At 49.6% G+C, this 22,106-nt stretch overlaps 1 protein-coding gene across 10 annotated transcripts in view; it reads right to left on the bottom strand.

Moving 5' to 3' along the window:
• C19H19orf38 (chromosome 19 C19orf38 homolog) overlaps positions 1-22,106 on the bottom strand; it is a 35,916-nt gene that overhangs the window by 11,358 nt on the left and 2,452 nt on the right. For 2 of the 10 annotated variants that reach the window (XM_077977440.1, XM_077977437.1), the window contains exons 2-4: positions 11,387-11,486; positions 9,064-9,372; positions 2,325-2,417 (exon numbers count right to left, since the gene is read on the bottom strand). In XM_077977440.1, coding sequence (XP_077833566.1) covers positions 2,325-2,417; positions 9,064-9,372; positions 11,387-11,417 — 433 coding nt within the window. In that variant the 5' untranslated portion in view covers positions 11,418-11,486. Of the gene's footprint in view, positions 1-2,305; positions 2,418-9,063; positions 9,373-11,386; positions 11,655-11,916; positions 12,042-22,106 lie in introns of all 10 variants that reach the window. The other 8 variants (XM_077977441.1, XM_077977439.1, XM_077977435.1 and 5 more) reach the window with 5 other exon arrangements.

Below are 22,106 nucleotides of genomic sequence, written 5' to 3'. Positions count from 1 at the left end.
AGTGCAGTGGCTCAATCTTGGCTCACTGCAACCTCTGCCTCCTGGATTTAAGCGATTCTCCTGCCTCAGCCTCCCGAGTAGCTGGGATTACAAGTGCGCACCACCAGGCCCAGCTATTTTTGTATTTTAGTAGAGGTTTCGTCATTTTGGCCAGACTCGTCTCGAACTCCTGACCTCGAGTGATCCACCCGCCTCGGCCTTCCAAAGTGCTGGGATTACAGGCATGAGCCACCCCGCCTGGCCTGGAAGGCCTCAGATTTTTGTTTGTTTTTTGTTTTGTTTTTCGAGATGGAGTCTCGTTCTGTTGCCCAAGCTGGAGTGCAGTGGTGTGATCTCGACTCACTGCAACCTCCGCCTCCTGGGTTCAAGCAATTCTTCTGCCTCAGCCTCCCATGTAGCTGGGACTACAGGTACACATCACCACGCTTGGCTAATTTTTGTGTTTTCAGTAGAGATGGGGTTTCACCATATTGCCCAGGCTGGTCTCAAACTCCTGACCTTGTGATCTGCCCACCTTGGCCTCCCAAAGTGCTGGGCCATCCTGGACAACATGGTGAAACCCTGTCTCCACTAAAAATACAAAAGTTAGCTGGGTGTGGTGGCACGCACCTGTAGTCCCAGCTACTCGGGAAGCTGAGGCATGAGAATCGCTTGAACCTACGAGGCGGAGGTTGCAGTGAGCCAAGATCGTGCCACTGCACTCCAGCCTGGCAATAGAGCAAGTGAGTCGAGATCACCTCACTGCACTCAAGCCTGGGTTACAGGGTGAGACTCCATCTCAAAATACACACACACACACACACACACACACACACACACACATAATTTGGCTGGGCATGCTGGCACATGCCTGTAATCCCAGCATTTTGGGAGGCTGAAGCAGGAGGATCACTTGAGCCCAGGAGTTCAAGACCAACCTGGGCAACATAGCAAGACCCTATCTCAACAACAAAAAAAATTTTTTTTTTGAGACGGAGTTTTGCTCGTTACCCAGGCTGGAGTGCAACGGCACAATCTTAGCTCACCACAACTGCCACGTCCTGGGTTCAAGTGATTCTCCTGCCTCAGCCTCCCGAGTAGCTGGGATTACAGGCATGCGCCACCACGCCCAACTAATTTTGTATTTTTAGTGGAGACAGGGTTTCTCCATGTTGGTCAGGCTGGTATTGAACTCCCAACCTCAGGTGATCTGCCCGCCTTGGTCTCCCAAAGTGCTGGGATTACAGGCGTGAACCACCACACCCAGTCAACAAAAAATATTTTTAAAAAATTAGCTGGGTATGGTAGTGTGCGCCTGTGGTCCCAGAACTTTTGGGAGGCTGAGGTGGGAGGATTGCTTGAACCCAGGAGTTACCCAGCCTGGGCAACATAGCAAGACCCTGTCTTAAAAAAAATAAAATAGGCCGGGCGCGGTGGCTCACGCCTGTAATCCCAGCACTTTGGAAGGCCGAGGCGGGCAGATCACAAGGTCAGGAGATTGAGACCATGGTGAAACCCCGTCTCTACTAAAAAAATAGAAAAAATTAGCCGGGCGCAGTGGCGGGCGCCTGTAGTCCCAGCTACTCGGGAGGCTGAGGCCGGAGAATGGCGTGAACCCGGGAGGTGGAGCTTGTAGTGAGCCGAGATTGCGCCACTGCACTCCAGCCTGGGCGACAGAGCGAGACTCCATCTCAAAAAAAAATAAATAAATAAAAAATAAAATAAAATAAAATAAATAATTAGCTGCGTGTGGTGGCACACACCTGTGGTCCCAGCTACTTTGGAGGCTGAGGCAGGAGAACTGCTTGAGCCCAGGAGGTCAAAGATGCAGCGAGCTATGATCCTGCCATTGCACTCCAGCCTGGGTGACAGAGTGAGTCTCCAAATACAAAACTTTTAGGCCAGGGACTGTGGCTCACGCCTGTAATCCCAACACTTTGGGAGGCCGAGGCGGGCGGATCACCTGAGGTCAGGAGTTCAAGACCAGCTCGGGAAACATGGCAAAACCCCATCTCTACTAAAAATACAAACATTGGCCAAGCATGGTAGTGCACACCTGTAATCCCAGCTACTTGAGAGGCTGAGGCAGGAGAATCGCTTGAACCTCGAAGGCGGAGGTTGCAGTGAGCCGAGATCGCACCACTGCACTCCAGCCTGGGCAACAGAGCGAGACTCTGCCTGAGAAGAAAAATAATAAATAAATAAATATTTTTAAAAGGGGTGTGATGAACAAATTATTGAACCTGAAAACAAAACGGTGTGAGTTGTGAGTGTAAGCACATTTTCAGGTTCCAGAAGTTGTCAACTGGCAACTTGTGTGCCAGGCTTTCTTTGCATGCTGTTACCTCTTCTGACCACCAGGACAACAGCCACCAGCCCAGCGAGGAGGAAGACGGCACCAGCCAGGCTCAGGGAGAGCACCAAGATCCAAGTGGGCACTGGAGGAAAATCAGAAAAGAGAGTGGGCAGGTCAGTACCATCTCTCCAGGTAACCTTTGAGTAGCCAGCCCTTACCCCATAACCCCCAACCAAAGAACATGAATGCAGATGGACCCAAGAGACTTAGCCAACTTTGTGTCTGGCCAATTAGCATATCCCTCACTCCTGGCTATTATGATTGGTTCAGGATGAGCACGTAACCCAAGTGAAGCCAATGAGAGCTAAGTCTGGGACTTTGGAGGTACCACTGGGAAAAGAGTTTTACTCCTCTGCCTAGCGTTGCATAGGATAGATATCTTAAGCCAGGAGCGGTGATTCATGCATGTAATCCCAACATTGTGGGAGCCTAAGGCAGGTAGATTACTTGAGGCCAGGAGCTCAAGACCAGTCTAGCCACAGGGAAATTCTGTCTATATTAAAAACATAAAGGCCAGGCGCGGTGGCTCAAGCCTGTAATCCCAGCACTTTGGGAGGCCAAGACGGGCGGATCATGAGGTCAGGATATCGAGACCATCCTGGCTAACACGGTGAAACCTCGTCTCTACTAAAAAATACAAAAAATTAGCCAGGCGAGGTGGCAGGCGCCTATAGTCCCAGCTACTCGGGAGGCTGAGGCAGGAGAATGGCGTGAACCCAGGAGGCGGAGCTTGCAGTGAGCTGAGATCCGGCCACTGCACTCCAGCCTGGGCGACTGAGCGAGACTCCGTCTCAAAAAAATAAAATAAAATAAAATAAATAAAAAATAAAAAATAAAAACATAAATAATTGGCCAGGCGCGGTGGCTCTCGCCTGTAATCCCCGCACTTTGGGAGGCCAAGGCGGGTGGATCACAAAGTCAGGAGATTGAGACCATTCTGGCTAACACTGAATCCCCGTCTCTAATAAAAATACAAAAAATTAGCCAGGCATGCTGGCATGTGCCTGTAGTCCCACTTACTCAGGAGGCTGAGGCAGGAGAATTGCTTGAACTCAGGAGGCAGAGGTTGCAGTGAGCTGAGATCGTGCCACTGCACTCCAGCCTGGGTGACAGAGCAAGACTCCGTCTCGAAAACAAACAAAACAAAACAAAACAAAAACAACAAAACCCCACAAATAATTAGCCAGGTGTGGTGCACGCCTATAATTCCAGGTACTTGGGAGGCTGAGGTACAAGAATAGCTTGAACCCAGGAGGTGGAGGCTGCAGTGAGCTGAGATCGTGCCACTGCACTCCAGCCTGGGTGACATAGAGAGAACCCGCCCTGTCTGAAGAAACAAACAAAAAAAGAGATGGCTGGGCACGGTGGCTCATGCCTGTAATCCCAGCACTTTGGGAGGCTGAGGAGGGTGGATCACCTGAGGTCAGGAGTTCGACATCAACCTGGCCAACACAGTGAAACCCCGTCTCTACTAAAAATACAAAAATTAGCCGGGCGTGGTGGCAAGTGCCTGTGTTGAACCTGAAAGGCGGAGGCTGCAGTGAGTCGAGATTGCACCACTGCCTTCCAGTCCGAGTGACAGAGCCAGAATCGGTCTCAAAAAAAAAAAAAGGAGAGAATATATATCTGAAGCTTCAGGGCACAATTTTGTCACCGTGAGGGGGAGAAACAACCTGAGAATAAGACAGAAGAGGAGCTGAGAAGGCAAATGCTTTCCGTCATTTTTCAGCGCCTGGATCCAGCCACATCTGAAGTCAGCCATGTTAACTGACTTCAGCTCAGTGAACCAACAAATCCCCTCTTGTTGGTAGAGCCAGTGTGAGTCAGGTTTTTATTACTTGCAGTCTGGGTGCCAGTGGCCAGATGACATCCACCCCCAGCCCAACGGTAGACCCTGAGATCCACCCAGAAGCTAGTCACACAGGCATGGGAGTGGCAGTTCCAGAGTCACCTTCTCAGCACAGGACTTGGCTTCCCCTTCCTGGAGAAAGAGGAGATGCCCCGACCCCAAGGGAGGTGAGGAGCTAAGCCAGGAGGGGGAAGAAGACAGACGCTTGGTGTTCTCACAATGTCAGCCTTGTTCATTGATTCACCTGGGGCAGAAGGGGTGTTGTCAGCTCCCAACTCCAAGACCACAAGGCCAAGGTGAGAGAAGGAGACCTTTGATAGAGGAGCCCGAGGCCGGGAAGGACAGAGAACTGCTCTGTCATAGCTGCGTGTTGGCCTCCGCTGGCAACAAGATTCTTTTCTGCAGTGAAAAAGTTCTTTTTTTTTTTTTTCTTTTTTTTTTGAGACGGAGTCTGCTCTGTCGCCCAGGCTGGAGTGCAGTGGCGCGATCTCGGCTCACTGCAAGCTCCGCCCCCCGGGTTCACGCCATTCTCCTGCCTCAGCCTCCCGAGTAGCTGGGACTACAGGCGCCCGCCACCACGCCCCGCTAATTTTTTGTATTTTTTTTTAGTAGAGACGGGATTTCACGGTGTTAGCCAGGATGGTCTCGATCTCCTGACCTTGTGATCCACCCGCCTCGGCCTCCCAAAGTGCTGGGATTACAGGCTTGAGCCACCGCGCCCGGCCGAAAAAGTTCTTTTTAAAAGTTTTTTGGGCCAGGCGTGGTGGGGCTCATGCCTGTAATCCCAGCACTTTGGGAGGCCGACATGGGCAGATCACTTGAGGTCAGGAGTTCAAGACCACCCTGGCCAACATGGTGAAACCCCATCTCTACTAAAAAATACAAAAATTAGCAGGGTGGTTGGCGCCTGTAGTCCCAGCTACTCGGGAGGCTGAGGCAGGAGAATCGCTTGAGCCTGGGAGGCAGAGGTTGCAGTGAGCCGAGATCGGGCCATTGCACTTCAGCCTGGGCAACAGAGTGACACTCTGTGTCAGACATTAAAAAAAAAAAAATGTTTTTATAGACAGGGTCTCCGTCTGTCACCCAGGCTGGAGTGCAGTGGTGGGATCATGGCTCACAATATCCTCTACCTCCCCGGCTTAAGTGATCCACCTGCCTCAGCCTACCGGCACATGCCATCAGGCCCTGCTAATTAAGAAAAAAAAAAAAATTAGCCGGACACGGTAGCTCACGCCTGTAATCTCAGCACCTTGGGAGGCCGAGGTGGGTGGATCACCAGATCAGGAGATCAAGATCATCCTGGCTAACACTGTGAAACCCCTACTTAAAAAAAAAAAAAAAAAAAAAATACAAAAAATTAGCCGGGCATGGTGGCTCACGCCTGTAATTCCAGCACTTTGTGAGGCCAAGGAGGCTGGATCACCTGAGGTCAGGAGTTTGAGACCAGCCTGGCCAACATGGTGAAACCCCATCTCTACTAAAATACAAAAATTAGCTGGGCATGGTGGCACACGCCTGTAATCCCAGCTACTAGAGAGCCTGAGGCAGAATTGCTTGAACCTCGGAGGTAGAGGCTGCAGTGAGCCAGGATCACACCACTGCACTGCAGCCTGGGCGACAGAGTGAGACTCCGTCTCCAAAAAAATAAAAATAAAAAAATTGGCCGGAGCCAGGCGTGCAGTGGCTCATGTAATTCCAGTATTTTAGGAGGCTGAGTGGCAGGATCACTTGAGCCCAGGAGTTTGAGACTAACCTGGGCAACATAGTGAGTCCCTGTCTTTACAAAAAATAGAAATATTAGCCAAGCATGGTGGTGCAAGGCTGTAGTCCCAGCTACTAGGGAGACTGAGAAGGGAGGATTGATTGAGCCCAGGAAGTGGAGGCTGCAGTGAGCTGTGATTGCGCCACTGCACTCTAGCCTGGTCAACAATGCAAGACCCCTATCTAAAAAAAAATTAATTTTTTTTTTTTTGTAGAGACAGGGTCTCACTATGTTGCCCAGGCTGATCTTGAACTCCTTGGCTAAAAGAATCCTCCCGCCTCAGCCTCTCAAAGTCCTGGGCTTACAGGCGTGGGTCACTGCACCCGGCCAGGAAAGTTCTGACTGATGGTAACACAGAAGGCTATCGAGGGCTCCTCCCTCCTGCTTCTTGACCCATAACCCATGCCCAGCCTCCTCACTCAGAGATCAGAAAAGGACATCAGCCCTGCTGGGGTTCCCGTCTCACTCGGGTAAAAAGCTAAAATCCTTGCTGTGGTCTACCAGGCCCCCCACGATCCTCCTGGTGAACTCCCTGCCCCGCCTCTCCCTATTTTCTTCCTTGTTCACCATCCTTCAGCCATACTGGGCTCCTCAGACACACCAGGGAAGCTTCAGCCTCGTGGCCTTTGCACAGCCTGTATCCTCTGCCTGCAACATGTGCCCCAGATATCCACGTGGTTGGCTCCTCCTCATCATTCAGTTCTTTGCTCAAATGCCACCTCCTCAGAGAGGGCTTCCCTGATTGCAATACTCTACTTCAGAGTCCAGAGGGCTGACCATTAGAACATTGGGCCAGTCGCCCTACTCTACTTCAAATAATGACATCCTCACCCAGGTGGATTTTATCTGGTGCCCTGCTGGCAGGTTGAATATATGTCGGATTTCATGTTTATCATCTGTCCTCATCTGCCTGGAATGTCAGCTGCAGGAGGGCAAGACCAAGGACAGTTCCTGGTGCACAGTAAGTGTCCAGAAGCCTTATGTGGCTCATGCTGGGCATAGTGACTCACATCTGTAATCCCAGCTACTCTGGAGGCTGAGGTGGGAGGATCACTTGAGGTTAAGAGTTCAAGACTAGCCTGGTCAACATCTTTTTTTTTTTTGGAGACAGAATCTTGCTCTGTCGCCCATGCTGGAGTGCAATGGCACTGTCTTGGCTCACTGTAACCTGTGCCTTCCAGGTTCAAATGATCCTCCTGCCTCAGCATCCCAAGCCGCTGGGATTATACACGCACACCACCATGCCCAGCTAATTTCTGTATTTTCAGTAGAGATAGGGTTTCACCACGTTGGTCAGGCTGGTCTTCAGCTCTGACCTCAGGTGATCCACCTACCTCAGCGTCCTAAAGTATTGGGATTACAAGCATGAGCCACCATGTCCAGATTAGAGGGGAAAAAGATGGATGAGATGGTTAAGTGGTTTTCACCATGTTTTCCTCTTTTTTATTTTTATTTTTTGAGACATAGTCTTGCTCTGTTTCCCAGGCTGGAGTGCAGTGGAGTGATCTCGGCTCACTGCAGACTCCACCTCCCAGGTTCAAGTGATTCTCCTGCCTCAGCCTTCTGAGTAACTGGGACTACAGGCAGGAGCCACCATGCCCAGTTAGTTTTTGTATTTTTAGTAGACAGGGTTTCACCATGTTGGCCAGGATGGGCTCAATCTCTTGACCTCGTGATCCACCTGCCTCAGCCTCCCAAAGCGCTGGGATTTCAGGTGTGAAACCGCGCCCAGCCTTTTGTCTCTCCTTCTAAGAGAACTCCTGGGAATGAGACAGGGTGACAGCAGTGGGATGTTTGGAAACCCACGCCCAAGACATGTCCGGCCCTGGTCAACATTTTGAGACCCTCATCTCTTTTTTTTTTTTTGAGACGGAGCCTCGCTCTGCCGCCCAGGCTGGAGTGCAATGGCCGGATCTCAGCTCACTGCAAGCTCCGCCTCCCGGGTTCACGCCATTCTCCTGCCTCAGCCTCCCGAGCAGCTGGGACTACAGGCGCCCGCCACCACGCCCGGCTAGTTTTTTGTATTTTTAAAGTAGAGACGGGGTTTCACCGTGTCAGCCAGGATGGTCTCGATCTCCTGACCTCGTGATCCGCCCGTCTCGGCCGCCCAAAGTGCTGGGATTACAGGCTTGAGCCACCGCGCCCGGCCGAGACCCTCATCTCTAAAATAATTTTTTTTTAATTAGCTGGGCATGGTGATGCACACCTGTAGTCCCAGCTACTTAGGAGGCTGAGGTGGGAGGATCACTTGAGGACAGGAATTTGAGGATGAAGTGAGCTATGATTGTGCCATTGCCCTCTAGTCTGGACAACCTTGTCTCATTTAAAAAAAAAAAAAAGCCAGGTGCAGTGGCTCATGCCTGTAATTCCAGTACTTTGGGAGGCCGAGGCAGGAAGATCATGAGGTCAGGAGTTCGAGACTGGCCTGGCCAACATGGTGAACCCCGTCTTTCCTAAAAATACAAAAATTAGCCGGGCATGGTGGCACACACCTGTAATCCCAGCTACTCGGGAGGCTGAGGCAGGAGTCTTGCTTGAACCAGGAGGTGGAGGCTGCAGTGAGCCAAGATCATGCCATTGCACTCTAGCCTGGGCAACAAGAGCAAAACTCCGTCTCGGGGGGGAAAAAAAAAGTATGTGGCCAAGAGGGGAAGTAATGTAGGTCACGGAGGTGTAATTCATGGTTTTTGGAAGGCAATGGCATCCCAGACTAGCTACCCGTTACATGTGTATAAGCTGTACCTCCTGTGCCTCAGTTTCCTTATCTGCAAAATGGGAAGAATCACAGCAACAATTTTGGTACCATGAGGGAGATGGGCTACCTGACAATAAGACAGAGAACAATGTGGAGCGGAGATGGGGCAAATGGTTCCTGACAGCTTTCAGCACCTGGATCTAGCCATACCTGAAGTTGACCCTGTGAGCTGACTTCAGCTCAGTGAACCAACAAATCCCCTTTTGGGCTGGCTGAGAAGATGGAAAAGGGAAAGGCGAGTAAGTCCTGGCAGGGTGTAAGCCTGGCTTTTTCTGGGAAGGTCTCTGAGGCAACAGTACATATGAGAGGTCTGTGTGGGAAAATGAAGCCCCTGGCAGTGAGATCCCATAGAATGGCCTTACCTGGAAAGGAGACGTTCACGGGCTCGCTGAGGTCTGACAGCTGGGGCTGGCTGAGCTCGCCTAACACTCCATACTGGCAGTGGAAGGGTTCCCCTGAAGCCTCGCTGCTGCTGCCATTCAGGTTAAATGTCACCCCGCGCTGGTCTCCGTGGGCCTGCAGGATCTGGACCACCTGCCCCCCTCGATACAGTGTGAAATTCGCCCCCAGGAAGTTCCCAGGGGCCATGCATGCGATGTGGATGGGGTCCTCTTGGTTGCTTGGGTGCGGGGGCACCAGCCGGATGGACGGTCGTGGGATCGCCAAGGAGCCTGCGATGCAGACGGTAAGGTGGGTGGGTGCGTGGTGAGAGTGGAGGCTGACCTGGCTTTGTGGCCTCCGGCAAGTAGATCACCCTCCCTCGGCCTTGTGTTTTCTGTGAGTCGGGAGGCTAGTGACCCTACCCCACACTGCCTGGCACATGGTGACGGCTCCCCGTAGTTGAATTAATTTTCATTTTTCTTTTTTTTTTTTGAGACGGAGTCTCACTCAGTCGCCCAGGCTGGAGTGCAGTGGCGCGATCTCGGCTCACTGCAAGCTCCACCTCCCGGGTTCACGCCATTCTCCTGCCTCAGCCTCCTGAGTAGCTAGGACTACAGGCGCCCGCCGCCATGCCCGGCTAAGTTTTTGTATTTTTAGTAGAGACGGGGTTTCACCGTGTTAGCCAGGACGGTCTCGATCTCCTGATCTCGTGATCCGCCCGCCTCGGCCTCCCAAAGTGCTGGGATTACAGGTGTGAGCCACCGCATTTTTCATTTTCCTTTGAGTCGGAGTCTTACTCTGCCACCAGGATGGAATGCACTAGCGTGATCTTGGCTCACTGCAGCCTCCACCTCCCGGATTCAAGTGATCCTCCAGCCTCCCAGGTAGCTATGATTACAGGCATGTGGCACTACGTCTGGCCAATTTTTATATTTTTAGTAGAGATGGGGTTTCACGATATTGGCCAGGCTGGTCTCGAACTCCTGACCTCATGAGATCTGCCCACCTTGGCCTCCCAAAGTGCTGGGATTACAGGCGTGAGCTACCATTGCCTGGCCATCAATTTTCAGTAATAGCATTGGTTATTACACAGCAGCACAACTATACCCTTATTACTTTATTTTTATTTAATTTATTTACTATCTATTTATTTAGAGACAAAATATTGCTTTGTTGCGCAGGCTGGAGTACAGTGGCCTCAGCCTCCTGAGTACCTGGGACTACGTGCCACCACGCCCGGCTAATTTTTATAATTTTAGTAGAGACGGGGTTTCACCATGTTGGCCAGGCTGGTGAACCTGGCTAGCTAATTTTGCTTATTTTGTATAGAGATGGGACCTCACTATGTTGCCCAGATCCTCACCTCAAGCAATCCTCCCACCTTGGCCTCCCATGAGCTGAGTCCTGAGTGGTGAGGAAGGACCCATTTGGAGAGCTGGGGAAGGGCATTCCAGCAGAGGGAACAGCATAGGCAAAGGTCCAGGGGATGGAAGGGGCATGGGGGTGTTTAAGGAGGAGCAAACGCCGGATGCAGTGGCTCATGACTGTAATCCCAGCACTTTGGGAGGCCAAGGTGGGAGGATTGCTTGAGCCCAGGAATTTGTGACTAGCCTGGGGAACACAGTGAGATCCTGTCTCTATCTAAAAATAAAAATTAAAATTAAAAAACGAGCAGCAAGGAGGCTATCATGGCAGGAGGGAGGAGGTGAGTGAGGGGGGTGGCAGGAGCGGGAGGGGATGAGTGATGGGGAGGGCAGGAGGAGGAAGGGCAGAGGACTTTTATCTTCTTTTCCAGGCTGGGGTGAGGAATATGGATTTTGGAGCACAGCTTCCTGCAGGATGAAGTTTCCTGGGGACCCATCTCTCTCCTGACTGCCCACAGGCTTCTGAACAGAGTGTCTGGCCAGGTTGAGGTCTACATAAACCCTCCCTCGTCCAGCCTTCAACCCCCACCCACCCCTGCCACACTGATATCCCCCTAGGTAGACCCTCCTCCTGCCCCAGCACTCAAGGAGCCTTCGGAGACCAAGCGGGGCTGAGTCATGGGGTGTGGGCACAGTTGACTCCAGAGGGGTGATATTTCTGATATTCGTAAACTTGGGGGTGATGAGGAGCCTAACAAAAAAAAAGCAACACTGCTGGAGAATTTCCAAGGCTCATGGGCAAACCCATCTGCCCAGGGCTCAGCCTCCTCGATGCCCTCGAACGGCAGCCCCTGAACTGGTTTCTGCCCCCAGAGCGGCAAGGTGGACAGGGGAAGGGGGGAAAGGCGTGGGGGATCTGAAAGGGGGGCTTCAGACTCACCAGCTGCAAGAAGCAAGATGGTCCAGGGCATCTCTCCCCCGCGTTTGGCTGGGAAATCCGGCAGAGGCCAGAGGGGCCCAAGGCTCCCTGCCAACTCCTCCTGTGAGGCCAGATCGGGGAAAGGAGAACCAGGGCTGATTCTCAAGCTGAGAGTTTCCTCACTGGCAGGAAGTTGCACACACAGGCTTGAGCACTGAAAGGGACTCTCTCCTCTCCCCACCCCTTCCCCAAACATACATCAGACCCGGGCACCTCTCTGGCTGCTGATCTGCAGATTAGAGGAGAAAAAATGGATGAGATGGTTAGGTGGTTTTCACCATTTTTTCCTTTTTTTTTAATTTTTATTTTTGAGACAGAGTCTTGCTCTGTTGCCCAGGCTGGAGTGCAGTGGAGCAATCTCGGCTCAACGCAGACTCTGCCTCCCAGGTTCAAGCGATTCTCCTGCCTCAGCCTCCTGAGTAGCTGGGACTACAGGCAGGAGCCACCATGCCCAGCTAATTTTTGTATTTTTAGTAGAGACAGGGTTTCACCATGTTGGCCAGGATGGTCTCGATCTCTTGACCTCGTGATCCGCCTGCCTCAGCCTCCGAAAGTACTGGGATTTCAGGAGAGAGCCACCGTGCCCAGCCTTTTGTCTCTCCTTCTAAGAGAACTCCTGGGAATGAGACAGGGTGACAGCAGTGGGATGTTTGGAAACCCACACCCAAGACACAAACCATAGCCTAACCAGCGCCAACATTTAAACAAATACGGACAGGAGTGGGAGGACATGGTGGTTAGGGCTTGGCCTCTGCGACCTCAGGCACAGCTTACCTCCTTTGAGCCTTCAGTATACTGTTCTGCAGAATGGGGCTAAGAGTAGTAGACATTAGGCCAGACACGGTGGCTCACGCCTGTAATCCCAACACTTTGGGAGGCCGAGGTGGGCAGATCACCTGAGGTCAGGAGGTCAAGACCAGCCTAACATGGTGAAACCCCGTCTCTACTAAATACAAAAAATTAGCCGGGCATGGTGGCACACACCTGTAATCCCAGCTACTTGGGAGGCTGAGGCAGGAAAATTGCTTGAACCCAGGAGGTGGAGGCTGTGGTGAGCTGAGATTGCATCACTGCACTCCAGCCTGGGCAACAAGAGTGAAACTCCATCTCAAAAAAAAAAAAAAAAAAAAGAGTAGTGGACATTAGATTCAAAGAACTTGTAGTAGGAAATGCAATGCCTAGTGGGTAGTGAGTGCTCACGAGGTAAAGTTACAGGGAGGAAAAAGGCTCAGAAGTTTGATTAGCCAGGTGAAAGGGAATTCCAGTTCCAGATCAGTTCTGGATATAGTTTGTGATAGAGTTCACAGGATAAACTGCCTCCTGTTTACAGCACAGAAACTTCCAAGTTTCTCTTACTACTGGGTTTGCATTTATCTTTTTAAACATTTCTGTTCAAGCCAATCGGGTTTGCTTGGGGGTTTGGACCCAAGAAGGACATGGTGTGTGGTCATCAAACACCAAAATGCATCATTAGAGTGAACTTTTTTCTTTGGCCACAGAAAGTCATTCCAACCTTAGGGCCTTTGCACACACTATTTCCCTGGCTTGGAACACAATTCTATCAACCTGGTCAAATCCTGCTTCTCCCTCAGATCTCAGTTTAAATATCACTTCTGGGAAAACTTTCAAGGCCCCTCTGGACTTAGAATAATCCCCCAGGTAAATTCTTCCACAGTGCTCTGTAATATTCCTTTATTGCAATTGTCATGCTTGTATCTTCAAGGAATTTGTTCATCTAAGTTGTCAAATGTATTGGTGTAACATTGTTCTTATCCCCTTACTATCCTTTTAATGTCTGTAGGGTCTGTAGTAATGTTCTTTCTTTCATTCCTGACAACAAAAATTAGTGAAGTCTCCTTGTCTCTTATTGGTCTTGCTAGGAGCTAATCATTGTTACTGATCTTTTCAAAGTGCCACAGTTTCGCTTTGTGGTTTCACTTTCTATTTTCTATTTTATTGCCTTTTGACTTGATTTTATTCTTTTCTTTTTTCTGGTTACCTTACGTTCAATTGGCTCTTCTTTTCCTAGCTCATGTTTTGTTTTTAATTTGTTTTTATTTTCATTTTTTTTTTGAGACGGGAGTCTTGCTCTGTCACCCAGGCTGGAGTGCAGTGGCACAATCTCGGCTCACTGCAACCTCCGCCTCCTGGGTTCACGCCATTCTCCTACCTCAGCCTCCCGAGTAGCTGGGACGATAGGCGCTCGCCACTACACCCGGCTAATTTTTTGTATTCTTTAATAGAGATGGGGTTTCACTGTGTTAGCCAGGATGGTCTCAATCTCCTGACCTCGTAATCCGCCTGCCTCGGCCTCCTAAAGTGCTGGGATTACAGGCGTGAGCCACCACACCCGGCCTGTTTTTAATTTAAACTTCACCTGCAGAAATTTGTATTAATACCTTCTTAAGATGGATGCTTATATAAACTCTTTTTATTTAAAAATAATTTTTTTTGAGACAGGGTCTTGCTCTATTGCCCAGGCTACAGAGCAGCAGCATGATCATGACACACTGCAGTCTCAACCTGCTGGGCTCAAGAGATCATCCCATCTCAGCCTCCTGAGTAGCTGGGACTACAGGTGTCCACCACCACACCTGGCTAATTAAAAAAATATATTTGTAGAGACAGGTCCCATTATGTTACCCAGCCTGATCTTGAACTCCTGGGCTCAAGCAATCCTCCTGCCGCAGCCTCCCAAAGTGTGGGATTACAGGCAGCTCATTAACTTTAAACCTTTATCTTTTTTTTTTTTTTTTTTAAATGGAGTCTCGCTCTGTCACCCAGGCTGGAGTGCAGTGGCCAGATCTCAGAGCACTGCAAGCTCCGCCTCCCGGGTTCACACCATTCTCCTGCCTCAACCTCCTGAGTAGCTGGGACAACAGGCGCCTGCCACCATGCCTGGCTAATTTTTTGCATTTTTAGTAGAGACTATGCTTTTCTAATTGGTTTTCTACACTGTTGTGCCCACCTTTGAGTGGTGTCTTCACTTTAACCTTTTGTGCACACTCACGATCCAATCAGCACACATTCTCCACATTCTGAGTCCATACAAAGCCCTAGACCCAGCAACACTGAAAGAGAAACCACACCCCCACATCTCCTCTTCGCTGAGAGCTGTTCTGTCGCCCAAAAAAATTCTCCTCCCATCAGCCAGGCGTGGTGGCTCACACCTGTAATCCCGGCACTTTGGGAGGCCAAGGAAGGTGGATCATGAGGTCAGGAAATCGAGACCATCCTGGCTAACATGGTAAAAACCTATCTCTACTAAAAAAAATACAAAAAATTAGCTGGGCATGGTGGCAGGCACCTGTAGTCCCAGCTACTCGGGAGGCTGAGGCAGGAGAATGATGTGAACCCGGGAGGTGGAGCTTGCAGTGAGCCGAGATAGTGCCACTGCACTCCAGCCTGGGTGACAGCAAGACTCTATCTCAAAAAAAAAAAAAAAAATTCTGCTCTCATCCTCACCCTTCAATTGTCAGCATCTCCTCATTCTTCTTGGATGCAGGACAAGAGCTTGAGAACTGCTGAATGTAGGTACAAACTATAACACAGGTGGGCTGAGTGGACAGGGTGCCTCCAGTGTCAGGCCCCCACAGGTGGTTGGGGGCATTGCCGGCCATAGATGTCCCCGGTTGGCAAAGTGGCTGAGAAACATCCTGAGTCAATATGGTGCAGGAATCTACAACCTGGAATTCTGGTTTTTGTTTTTTTTTTGAGACAGGGTTTCTCTCTGTTGCACAGGCTGGAGTGCAGTAGGGCAATCATGGCTCACTGAAGCCTCAACTTCCTGGGTTCAAGTGATCCTCCTACATCAGGTTCCTGTGTTGCTGGGACTACAGGCATGTGCCACCATGCCCAGCTAATTAAAAAAATTTTTTTGTAGAGATGGGATCTCACTACGCTGCCCAGCCTAGTCGGGAACTCCTGGGCTCAAGAGATCCTCCCAACTTGGTCGCCCAAAGTGCTGGGATTACAGGTATGAGCCACTCCACCTGGCTTTGACAGTGTCTGTGTTATTAACTGTCAGAGGCTCAGTAAATATTTGGTGAATAATTAGGGAGGAGAGTTTTTGGTTTTGTTTACTCAAGGGACATAAATCGCCCATTCAGACCCCAGAGGCCCGTGAGAATGGTGGAGTGGGGAGCTCTGGGCACCTGTCCTTGCGTAGAAACATTGAAAAAACATACAAAAATTAGCTGGGCATGGGTGGTGGGCACCTGTAATCTCAGCTACTTGGGAGGCTAAGGCAGAAAATTGCTTGAACCCAGGACGCAGAAGTTGCAGTGAGCCGGGATTGTGCCACTGCACTCCAGCCTGGGCAACAGAGAGAGACTCTGTCTCGGAAAAAAAAAAAAAAGAACAGAACAGAAAAGAAAAGAAAAAACAGGGTGGGAAAACCTGTCAGAATCAACTTTATCTGAGCTCTAGTATTAAGTAAAAGCTACTGGAGACCATTGTTTCAGACTAAGTTTCTGCACTGAGCCCCAACAGAGAAGACTAAAAATCAAAAAGGAGTCACTTCTGCTAAAGTTCTACATCACCAAACTGAAACTGAGCTGTTTTCTGACCTTCCTCATGACTGTTGCTGGATTCTAGAGTCTATGATCACAAATAAGGCCAATTGAGATCTTTAACCGAATTAGTTGTAATTTAGTTGTAATTCTGTCCTTTGACACTAGAAAATCAAGGTTGTTTTTGTTTTTGTTTTGAGAGGGAATCTTGCTCTGTCACCCAGGCCGGAGTGCAATGGCACGATCTCGGCTTACTTCAACCTCCACCTCTAGGATTCAGGTGATTCTCCTGTCTCAGCCTCCCAAGTAGCTGGGATTACAGGCGTGCGCCACCGCACCTGACTAATTTTTGTATTTTTAGTAGAGACGGGGTTTCATCATGTTGGCCAGGCAGGTCTCGAACTCCTGACCTCAGGTTATCTGCCCTCCTCGGCCTCCCAAGATGCTGGGATTACAGGCATGAGCCCCCACGCCCAGCCAGAAAATCCAGGTTTGTGCCAAACAAGCGAACACTCAATTGAGAAAAAGGCACCTGGAATATGGGAGGAAAGCTCCGGGGTGTTTTTACCTGCCTTTGACCCATGTCTTTCGCCAGCACTGCAGAAGCCTTGAAGACAGCAGCCTATGTTCCCAGTCCTGGTTCCTGTGGAACCAGGGGGTAGCAGAGCAGCCCCCATTCGCAAAGAAGTCATGTGTCACATGACATTCCTATCAGTGATGGGTCACATACACAATGCTGCTCTCATGGGTGACCTTACCATAGTTTTACTGTATTATTCTATGTTTAGATACACAAATACATTGTTACAGTTACCTACAAAATTCAGTACAGGAACATGCTATACAGGTTTGAATCATAGAAACAACAGGCCATGCCTTATAGCCTAAAAAATATATATAATATATATAAATTTATAAATACAATATATGCAATATATATTTATAATTATATATGATATATACTATATATATATATGAATATATATATGAGAGACAGGGTCTCACTCTGTCACCCAGGCTGGAGTGCTGTGGTGTGATCACCACACCACAGTGCTGTGGTACAGCCAGGACCTCCTGGGATCAGGCGATCCTCCCACCTCAGCCTCCTAAGTAATTGGGACTACAGGCGCACACCACCATACCCGGCTAATTTCTGTAGTTTTTGTAGTCTCGTGTTTTTGCCATGTTGCCTAGGCTGTTCTCAACTCCTGGACGGAAGCGATCTGCCGGCCTCAGCCTCCCAAAATGGTGGGATTGCAAGCATGAGCCACCAAGCCCAGCCACCGGTTTTTTTGTTGTCATTTTTTTTTTTTTTTGAGACGGAGTCTAGCTCTGTCGCCCAGGCTGGAGTGCAGTAGCCGGATCTCAGCTCACTGCAGGCTCCGCCTCCCGGGTTTAAGCCGTTCTCCTGCCTCAGCCTCCCGAGTAGCTGGGACTACAGGCGCCCGCCACCTCGCCCGGCTAGTTTTTTGTACGTTTTAGCAGAAACGGGGTTTCACCATGTTAGCCAGGATGGTCTCGATCTCCTGACCTCGTGATCTGCCCGTCTCGGCCTCCCAAAGTGCTGGGATTACAGGCTTGAGCCACCGCGCCCGGCCTATGTTGTTATTTTTGAGATGGAGTTTCACTCTTGTTGCCCAGGCTGGAGTACAATGGCCGAGATCGTGCCCTCCACCTCTCAGGTTCAAGTGATTGTCCTGCCTCAGCCTTCCGGAGTAGCTGGGATTACAGGCATGCATCACCACGCCCAGCTAATTTTGTATTTTTAGTAGAGGTGGGGTTACTCCATGTTGGTCAGGCTGGTCTCAAACTCTCGACCTTGGGTGATCCGCCCACCTCAGCCTCCCAAAGTGCTGGGATTACAGGCATAAGCCACAGTGCCTGGCCTTTTTTTTTTTCTTTCTTTTTTTACAGTATCCCCATTGGTAAGCCAGGCATGACTATATTGCATTGGTCTGTTCTAATATGTCCAGAAGCTACAGAAGGATTGACTCAAGGCGTCTGTCTTCAACTCAGAATGTGTTCCTTGTAAACACTGTAGAGGGAAGGAAGAACCCACACCCACCTGGAACAAAAAATTGCGATGGAAGAAAACCACAGATGCACCAAAGCCTGGGTGGAAAGCTGCGGAGAATGTTTCTGTGGCCAATGAGAGCCTTCTAAAGTACCCATATATACTGAAGAATTTATTTATTTAATAATTCTGAAATGGAGTCTTGCTCTGTTGCCCAGGCTGGAATGCAGTGGCACGATCTCAGCTCACTCCAACCTCCACCTCCTGGGTTCAAGCAATTCTCCCGCCTCAGCCTCCTGAGTAGCTGGGACTACAGACACGTGCCACCACGCCCAGCTAATTTTTGCATTTTTAGTAGAGACAGGGTTTCACCATGTTTGCCAGGCTGGTCTCGAACTCCTGACCTCAGGTGATCCGCCTGCCTCAGCCTCCCAAAATGCTGGGATTACAGGCATGAGCCACCGTGTCTGGCTTATACCAAAGAATTTAGAAAGCAATGTGCATGCCCCTCAAAGTCCCTAAACTGTCACCTCTGGCTGATCTCTAGGCTTAGCATGAGCAGGAAGTAAAGGCTGAGGTGGAGTTGTTAGCATCCTGTTTAAGCCCTGGAGTATCCCTTCATAGATCTGCAGACACTGGGAGAGGGCATATTTAATTAATTATTTTTCGAGACAGAGTCTTGGTCTGTTGCCCAGGCTGGAGTGTAATGGCACAATCTCAGCTCACTGCAACCTTCGCCTCCAGGGTTCAAGCGATTCTCCTGCCTCAGCCTCCCGAGTAGCTGGGGCTACAGGCACGCACCACTATGCCCAGCTATAATTTTTGTTTTTTTTTTTTCTTTTTTTTTTGAGATGGACTCTCACCCCATAGCCCAGGCTGGAATGCAGTGGTGCGATCTCGGCTCACTGCAAGCTCTGCCTCCTGGGTTCACACCATTCTCCTGCTTCAGCCTCCCAAATAACTGGGACTACAAGTATGTGCCACCATGCCCAGCTAATTTTTTTGTATTTTTAATAGTGACGGGATTTCACTGTGTTAGCCAGGATGGTTTTGATCTCCTGACCTCATGATCCGTCCACCTCGACCTCCCAATGTGCTGAGATTACAGGTGTGAGCCACCGCACCCAACCAATCTTTTTATTTCTAGTAGAGATGGGGTTTCACCATGTTGGCCAGGCTGGTCTCAAACTCCTGACCTCAAGTGATCCGCCCACCTTGGCTTCCCAAAGTGCTGGGATTACAGGCGTGAGCCACTGCGCCTGGTGAGAGGGTATTTTTTCGTGTGTGTTTATGAAACAGGGTCTCACTGTCACCCAGGCTGGAGTGTAGTGGGCCAATCATGGTTCACTGCAGCCTTGAACTCCTGAACTCAAGCGAGCCTCTCACCTCTGCCTCCTGAGTAGCTAGGACTACAGGTGCACGCCACTGCAACTGGCTAATTTTTCATTACTTTGTAAAGATGGTGGTGGGAGAGGGAGAGTCTATGTCGCCAAGGCCGGTCTCAAACTCCTTGGCTCAAGCGATCCTCTTGCTTCAGCCTCCCAAAGTGCTGGGATTACAAGCATGAGCGCCCAGCCAGAGAAGTTTTTTGTTTCACTTTTCTATCTTTTCCTCTCTGTAATATGTATTAAGAAAACCTCCTACAACAAAAAGACAACCCAATTTTTAAATGGGCAAAATATATGAATGGATATCTTTCCAAAGAAGATATACATATACATATGACCAAGAAGCAGATAAAAAGATGCTCAACCTAGGCCGGGCGTGGTGGCTCACACCTGTAATCCCAGCACTTTGGGAGCCGAGATGGGCGGATCACGAGGTCAGGAGATTGAGACCATCCTGGCTAACACGGTGAAACCCCATCTCTTCTAAATATACAAAAAATTGGCCGGGTATGGTGGCGGGCGCCTGTAGTCCCAGCTACTCGGGAGGCAGAGCTTACAGTGAGCCAAGATCATGCCACTGCACTCCAGCCTGGGCGACAGAGCAAGACTTTGTTTCAAAAAAAAAAAAAAAAGAGGCTTAACCTTACTAGTCATTTGGGAGATGCGCATACACTAGTTTGGCTATAATAAAAAAACAAAAACAAAACAAAACAGAGCCAGGCACAGTGGCCCACGTCTGTAATCCCAGCACTTTAGGAGGCTGAGGTGGGTAGATCACTTGAGGTCAGGAGTTCGAGACCAGCTTGGCCAGCATGGCAAAAATCTGTCTCTAGGCTGGGCACAATGGCTCATGCCTGCAATCTCAGCACTTTGGGAGGCTTATGAAGGCAGATCACAAGGTTAAGAGATTGAGAACATCCTGGCCAACATGGTGAAACTCTGTCTCTACTAAAAATACAAAAATTAGCTGGGTGTGGTGGCGCATGCCCACAGTCCCAGCTACTCAGGAGGCTGAGGCAGAAGAATCACTTGAACCTGGGAGGCAGAGGTTGCAGTGAGCCAAGATTGCACCACCACACTCCAGCCTGGCAATAGAGCAAGACTCCGTCTCAAAAAAACAAAAACAAAACCTGTCTCTATTATAAATACAAAAATTAGCTGGGCGTGGTGGTACATGCCTGTAATCCCAGCTACTTGGGAGGTTGAGGCAGGAGAATCGCTTGAACCTGGGAGATGGAGATTGCAGTTACTGCACTCCCGCCAAACTGATGAAGACTCTGTCTCAAAAACAAAACACAACAAAACAAAAACAAAATGGAAAATAACAAGTGTTGGTGAGGATGTGGAGAAACTGGAACCCTCATACAAGGTTGGTGGGAATGGAAGACAGCACAGCCACTCTGAAAAACTTTGGTTGTTCCTCAAAAAATTAAACATAGACATACCATAGGATCAAGCAATTCCACTGCAAGATCTATTCCCCAAATAACTGAATGCAGGTAATCAAATACACATACATACATGTTAACAGCAGCTGTACTCACAATAGCTAAAAGCTTGAAATAACCCTACTGTCCATCAGTAATGAATGGCTGAAGAAATTGTGAGGCCAGGCACAGTGACTCACAACTGTAATCTCAGTGTTTTGGGCACTGAGGCAGGAGAATCACTTAAGCCCAGGAGTTAAAGACCAGCCTGGGTAACAGGGAGACCTCTTGTCTCCAGAGAAAAATAATTAGCCACATGTGGTGGCGTGCACCTGTAGTTCCAGCTACTTGGGAGGCTGAGGTGGATCACTTGAGCCTGGGAAGTGGAGGGAGCTGTGATCACACCACTGCCCTCCAGCTTGAGTGACATAGCGAGACTGTCTCAACAAAAAAAAGAAGGAAAGAAAAATCAATTGTGGTATGTGCATACAATAGAATACTACTCAGCCATAAAAAGGACCATACATGGTCTAACCCTAGAAACATGCCAAGTAAAAGAAGTTCAATACAAATGGTGACACATTGTCTGCTTCTATTCATATGAAATATCCAGAACAGGCAAATCCCTAGAGGCCAAAAGTACATGGCTGGTTGCCAGAGATTGGGGGCAAAGTGGAATGAGGAGTTCACACAGGAGACTAGAAAGAAATTATTTAGGCAAACAGTGAGGGCAAATAATCCTCAGCAGAGTTTCTTTTTTTTTTTTTTTTTTTTTGAGACGGAATCTCACTCTATCGCCCAGGCTGGAGTGCAGTGGCGTGATCTTGGCTCACTGCAAGATCTGCCTCCCGGGTTCACGCCATTCTCCTGCCTCAGCCTCCCGTGTAGCTGGGACTACAGGTGCCCGCCACCACGCCAGGCTAATTTCTTTTCGTACTTTTAGTAGAGATGGTGTTTTACCGTGTTAGCCAGGATGGCTATGATCTCCTGACCTTGTGATCCACCCGCCTCGGCCTCCCAAAGTGCTGGGATTACAGGCGTGAAGAATTTCTTAATTCTAACAGAAAGTAGCCCCCTAAATAATTTCTTTTCTAATAAAGAGCAGCCTGGAAACTCGAGCTGCAAACATAGATAAGGAAGCTGGAAGCTTGCACGTGGGAATGCTGGTAGCTGCACCAACAGAAAAGGGGTACCTGGGAGCCAGGCATATCCAACACGGAGGCTCCATCTCCCCGTTTTTGCTACCACGTATACAGGAACTAAGAAATGGGCAACATGGGGCTGGGCAAGGTGGCTCACATCAGTAATCCCAGCACTTTGGGAGGCAGAGGTGGGCAGATC

This window comes from Macaca mulatta, chromosome 19 (genome assembly GCF_049350105.2).
Source record: "Macaca mulatta isolate MMU2019108-1 chromosome 19, T2T-MMU8v2.0, whole genome shotgun sequence".
In the NCBI taxonomy this organism is placed as follows: Eukaryota; Metazoa; Chordata; class Mammalia; order Primates; family Cercopithecidae; genus Macaca; species Macaca mulatta.
The sequence above is the reverse complement of the archived record's forward strand: the minus strand, read 5'-3'. Positions and strand labels throughout refer to the sequence as shown.